The sequence below is a fragment of the Rhopilema esculentum genome, chromosome 7 (assembly GCF_057945365.1).
Source record: "Rhopilema esculentum isolate cy_ngs chromosome 7, ASM5794536v1, whole genome shotgun sequence".
Classification (NCBI taxonomy): domain Eukaryota; kingdom Metazoa; phylum Cnidaria; class Scyphozoa; order Rhizostomeae; family Rhizostomatidae; genus Rhopilema; species Rhopilema esculentum.
Window position 1 is genome coordinate 1278879 of NC_142821.1, and position 6738 is coordinate 1285616.

General features: G+C 35.9%; 1 protein-coding gene across 1 annotated transcript; it reads left to right on the forward strand.

Moving 5' to 3' along the window:
• Positions 1-437: 437 nt before the first annotated feature.
• On the forward strand, positions 438-6053 carry LOC135683572 (uncharacterized). The gene is made up of 6 exons (XM_065198871.2): positions 438-683; positions 2171-2290; positions 2827-3063; positions 3823-3936; positions 4950-5048; positions 5268-6053. The coding sequence occupies exons 1-6, from the start codon at positions 617-619 to the stop codon at positions 5372-5374; spliced, it is 744 nt and encodes a 247-aa protein (XP_065054943.1). The 5' UTR covers positions 438-616; the 3' UTR covers positions 5375-6053.
• Positions 6054-6738: the final 685 nt, after the last annotated feature.

A 6738-nucleotide genomic window follows, 5' to 3' on the forward strand; every position in this document is an offset into this window, starting at 1 on the left:
ATACAAATGAGTTTTATGATCATTTGCTCCTATCTCGTCGCTCAGGCTATAGCTGAATACCCTTTTACAGACAAAGGTCTCAAAGGCTGGTAGCCTTGAAATATGCTAATCGTGATAGGAATTTAAACAATAATTTTTTCATGATAACTGATAATTACAACTTGCAATAGCGTCGCTTCATACATGAAACATAATGCATTTTCATTAATATAAGAATCGATTGGTATGTTTAGTATCAACTCCAATTAGTGAGAAGAAGAAATCTACTACTTCACCGCATTTGTGCACTGATAGATTGAGACGGTGGAGAATTTCGAGTCTCTGTGTTCAACCACGACAAAGCGGATTTCTTAAATAGAATAAGTGAATTTGCTGTTGCCAAGATACAAGAAAAGGCGCTTTTGGTACCGAAGGTAAGACTGTAGCCATTTGTGACTGGATTAGCGTTATAAAGGGGCTTTCTCTTGCGATGTTATCGAGATAAAGTGAAAGGTCTGTGCGCATGCACAGCAAAGGAATGGATTAAGCTGAAGATTGCGTATCATGTTCGATCATTCGTAATAAAAGGACGCATATTTTATATTCGAGGGCAAATGTTTATGGAAAACTCCTGAAGATGAAGTTGTTGATTGCAATACTTCCATTTCTTGTCATGCTTTGTGCGCAGATCCCAAAGAATGAAGGTTTGTCTGTATCACAATTTATAGGTGGAAAAAACTAATAACCAATTAGGCTTAGGTTTCTATGAGCATATTTATATTTTGCTAAGTTTCAAGCATTTGAGGTAACGCTTAAAATGTTGATTATTGGGTTGAAATAGCATTTGGGACAAAACTATGTGATATCCTTGCACAAAACATCATTTGGCCTACAAAATCATCTGAGGAAAAGATGAGAACATGCTATAATTAGCAATTCATTTAATCAGGGAAAGAAAACTATTCTGCGTTGTTCACTCTGGAACACAACTGAAAGCTATGTGCAGAAATTTGTGATTATTCCTGACTGAGCAGATGCTGAGTGGAAAGGCTGAAAATTTTGCATCGTGGTAGATTCCAAGCTTCACGTTTATTCCGGAACATCAAGAAAAGATATTGACTTAGGATAGGATATTGACAATTATATATAATTTTCTTAGATTGTCGGGGTGAATAGAAACAGGAAATGGCAGCTATCATTCATTTATTGATAAGCTCCTACGGACAAACTTAAGCCCCTGCGAAAAAGCTAACGTTCTTCTCCATTACTCGTTGGATCCGACAAGACCCATCTTTCGATTTCTTATTTATACTCCCTCCTTTTCCGGTTCTTCACCATGGTAAAATCTTAGTTTCATGTCCTTTCTATTCTTTTTCTACTTAGCTCCTCGACACTGAACAGAAATTAAATCAAGAAACACGATAGCTTGAAATTTGAGATTCTGTAATAAAGTTATGATAACCTGGTTAAGCAAGTTTATTGTCATTAAAAACAGACGAGGTCGAGTTTGATTGCTTTATGAAAGAAGATTCCTCTGTTTGTAGTAGACGATCCTGCTTCACTTTTACCATAGAACAGCAACTCAACATATTACAAAATTGTTTTAAGGGGCAACTCGAGCCAAATGAGTTAATTTTAATTGCAATTTAACTTCTAAGCTATGAACATTCAGTGACTCGAGTCATTGCATTTTCAGATTTATTTTCCACTATTTTTAACTAAATGTAGCAAATAAGAAACACGGCAATACGCCGAGAATAAACAACAATGAATACACGTAAATCAGTGAAGGCTAATATTTCGCCCCGGCATACTTGGCTTCATCAGAGCAAAAGTTCATCAGACCTTCATCACTTTTGCTCTGATGAAGCCAAGTATGCCGGGGCGAAATAATATTTATTGTTGTTTATTCTTGGCGTATTGCGGTGTTTCTTATTTGCTACATTTTGATCGACTTTTCGCCGCAAGAACTCCTTGGAGCCTGTCGAGCAGCCTGCTACAGTGACCTTTACTTCATCCACACCTTTGTAACTAAACTTCTCTTGTACTGTCTCCTGCCCCCAGAATTTTTAAGATAAGGTTGTTGCATTCGAAAAGTGAACTATCTAAGAAATTTGAACTTTAGAACTGTAGGCAATTTATATACATGTTTCAATTTGCCATTTACTCAAAGTATATGCTATCATTTTAGGGACCGAATGTAAAGATATTTTGAAAAAAGCAGACTGCCTTTTGCTTGCGAAATACGGGACATGCAAAACTCATGCAAAACGGATGAAAACAATGTGCCCCAAAACGTGCAACTTTTGCGGTGAGTCTCCTTGTAGGTTCCGAGAGGTATCGAATCTAGAGAGATTATATATTGAATGAGAGGGGTCGTAAGAAGAATACGTGTGCTTTAAGGAGAAACAGAACTTGTACTATAGCAGAATTAGAATATCTGTATATGTTATGCTTATTCTGCGGTGCTTTGATGAAGTGAAACCTCATTATTTGTAGGTTCAATTATGTCTACAAAATTATGGTTATAGAAGACCACGTAAATCTACTCATTTCTCGGGGGGTTTCCATGCTAAGCCAAAATACATGACACGAACGCTATTAGTGCATCTTTTAAAGGTTTTTCACGCAATGGAATGTTCGAGACAGCATGTTAACCACAAAATCTTTAAAAATGCTTGCTTTAAAAAGGCTACCACTGTCTTAGTGGCAAGTGAATGAGCTAAGCATGACATTAGCCCACCACTAGGTTTCTCAATCAACCGAGTGGAAAAGACGTGATCTTGCGTGTACGCGTTATTTCCTTTACGTGTTCGTGAGTGTACACATTGTTATGTATGATTGCAGCGTTTTCTCGGGCGTGCAAATCGAAGAAGTGTCCATACAAACATGTCTGCCTGATTGACGATAACGAGACAGCCTACTGCAAGTGCGTTGCGAAATGCTCAACTTTCGATCAAAAGACAGGGCCCATCTGTGCAGGCAATGGGAAGACGTACAAAACAATTTGCTCGATGAAAATGGATCAGTGCAAGGAAAAGAAGTCAATTCATATTTATCATTACGGAAACTGCATAGACCCAGGTATGGATGGTTCAGCATCTTAAACTATCTACGTGTTTTTTAATTGGCAGTTTTTACATAGAAATGAACTACAATTATCAAAAGTACAGAATTGAGATATCGCTTTTACGTTAATTTGATATTAACTTGATTGTAAGCAAGTTGAAATTAAGAATTTATCTTATTTTATAGAATTACAGAAGATTTTGCTTTAGATTTAAGTAGAAGGGCAGCAAGGAGTATCATTTTTAAACATTTTGCTTTCAAGACAAGGGTTGGTTCACGATAAATCGAAAAAAGTTGTTTTGAGCAAATTCATGCAACTCTAGGCGTGTTCGTGTTCGTGTCAATTTTACACGCAATATTTCTTTATCGTATTGTGTAATATTTTCCTGGTTATTGATTTGATTTTCTAAGGTCATTTTTTATCGCTGGAAGCCTATATTTGCATCTGGTTTCTCAATGCTTTATTAAGTTGTCCAACTGAAGCTCAAAACAGTAGACCTGGACCTGCTGAATATGAGAAGATGAAAAGGATTCTCTTGATTTGCTGGACCCTAATTAGCATAAAAATATGGAATATTATGAGGCAGATTCGTGTCTCCTTCTCAGCTTGGATAGTTTATTCTCAAGTAGGATCTTTTTTAATGACATAAAGAAATGGGTTAGTTCCGACTATAGATTATAAGAAGAATTTTTTAAAGCACGTATATTTTCTGGTTGGTATGACAGCCAGGTCCAAAACATAATCCATTTGGTTTTTTCATCGATCATTTTTAGATGCCTGTGAGGATTTCATGCCTTCGCTCTGCGCTGACTTAGCTAGAAAGAAATTTTGTCAGACGTCACCACAACTGATGCAGTTCTATTGCCCTGCGAAATGTCGACTGTGTCGTAAGTAGATCAAGTTCTGTGCTTAAAACATTGTTAGTAAAAGGAACAAAGAGACTATGAGCATGAATTAATTGAGAGCAAGCAAAATGGACCCATATTCATAGGATATCTTACGCTATCTCATGCCAGTTAATTCATTCAAATTAAGAGGAAGATAAGAATAATCGAACTGAGTAATGTGTAAGTAGTACTGTTCTAAAAAGAATTTATCAATTTATCTGTTTTCAGCTCGGTAATGTTAAACACATATAAAAAATGAGGCACTCATTCCCCTTAATGTATGTTTGATATGTTTGGTATGTAAAGTATGTTTGAAAGAAATTGAAAAAATGAAAAACACGGGCTCCTCCGGGCCTTTTTAAGTCTTACGTTTATTCATGATTCTGATGAATTTCCTAAATGAAATCGTCTTGGCAATTAAAAAGATTCATCTATTTCTTTGAAGAACAGATTTTCCAGCAAAAGTAACAAATTTTGATACTGCCTAGAATACAAAATCAGTCAAAATTGCTCCACAACAGGCATCAACTCTTTGATTATACATTTTATGACGTCATCAACTACGTTCTTGTTCTCTCTTGGAAATTAGTATACTTGCGGTTCCTGGAACTTTGTTTTTATTACTTATTTGCTCCATACAGTTGCATCAAAACCTAGTGTCCATAAACCAGTTCTACAGTTTAAAGTAGGCTTGTTCTAGCCGATAAACAAACATTTAGCAATTCGAAGCACTTTATCATATGGCAGACGTTGCTGCTATTATAGTAGACATAACTAGATACAGATAACCTTATACAAGTCAAATCAGTTGTGATCTGCAAAGTCTTTCCTAAGGAACTTGATATTTCTTACTGAAATTTGGCTCCTCTTTGTTATATAGAATCCTTTAAAAGGAAGTTCGGTTTTTTATCGCTTTAATGAAAATGCTGTTCAAAACAGATGTAGAGCAAGTTTTTTATTCTGATACTATGTCTGAACTCAAGCACAGCTCAATGCAGTTTTTTCACACATAGGACAGCCAGCTCCACAACCGTCGTGCTTTAAAAGTCGTTACGGGTGCTGTTGGAACAAAAACAAACCTGCAAAAGGGCCAAACCAAAAAGGATGTGGAGGTACATATAAAATTCTTTCTAACTATTTCTTAAAAAGTTATAAACATTTCGCCTTAAGCAATTAGCATTATCTTAAGTTCTTGAATCATTGTCGTTCAACATTTATCATCATTATTGTCGCCTTGTTAACATCAATCTATTTTACTTTTTATCTACATTATTGTTTGTCATAGTTATCAAAATAATTATTATTATTATGAATCAATATTTTTTGGTTAGCTTGCAGAGAGAAGTCTTTCTGTAAGGGATTTAAAGAGCTATGCAGTGACTACAAAAATCTTGGGATAATGCGACACTCTTGCCCAAAGACTTGCGGCTATTGCTGAACTTTGCGAAATCAATTCCACATTGTCATCGATGAGTGACCTTTGGTAGCGTATTATAATTGATAGGGATTTACGCTAATAGAAAATCTGATGTGTAGAACAAGAAATTATTTTATATGTTTTACTAAATTATAGCTTCAGGTGTTCACCTTTAAACTGACAATTAACTTTTAAAAAATGTAATTATCTTTTGGTATTATGGGCAATTACAGCCGACCCTAATAAGCAAGATCTAACAGAAAAGAAGATCTTTGATGTTTGAACAATCCTTGCACATCAAGGTCCTCATCTACGTGTTTTTCAATGCTCCACAATATCCTTGTAAAACCCACCCCATGTTTGATGTAACTTGCCGATAGGGATTTAAAGAGGAACAATAGAGCTCATATGTTTTAAGAAAAGATTAACACATTGTCTCATAAAAATCTATGCATTTATGCATACAGTCTCACATGCTTGTATTTATATCGTAATTGATTAATTCCGTTGTTGGATAATTATAGCTTTGTTTGCCTCCATGTCAAATGAGTAGAGCTCAGTGGCGTTGCCAGCTCGAAAAAACTGGGGTGGACAAAAACAAATTTTCTCGACCACGCCCTTCAGATTCTTGGAAAATCCATTTTTTAGTATTTTTATCTATTTTGAAATATTTGGACAAGCAACTTTCTCAAGCAGCATAATTTGTAACGTTGGCTCTTTGCCAGTGCGAAAATCGAAATCGATCTGATCAGCACAACGCCCCCCCCCCCCCCTCCCCAATGTTTTTCAATGGATTTGGAGAAATTAGAAAGTCGACTTCTGGGAAAACTGTTGAAACATCCCGTGGCAACGCCACTGGTAGAGCTATCTAAGGCGAATCTTCGATTCATACTCGTATCTTGTAATTGAAATGTAATTGCAACTAATAAAAATTGAGAAAAGTATCCCTCGAGAAGAACTTTACCTTTTAATACTGTAAAAATCAAACAGCAACACAGCATATTTTACCATCATCAATGCACAATTCTTCAAAAGTGTGCAATAAAGTAGCAGTTGACAAATGCAACTGCACACAAAAACATGGTTATTTTGGACCTTCACGTTTTGCTTGATTGAAATAGCGTAGGGAAATCTTTGTAACAATGCAACAAATTCTCTTTTTTGCTAGGAGATATTTCTGAAATTTGAATTAATATTCTATGTAACCCAGAAAAACAAAGAGCGTTTGGTTTTTTGTAAGAAATACAAAATATGACAGATGGACGTCCTAAACATTGAAAACTAGGGCAACTCAAATATGGACAATCACTTGGTTAAGTAGCCTCATAACATATCGTTTTAAAATCTAAGGGAGGCAACCAAGCAGTTGCCCCTCCCTCGCCGAG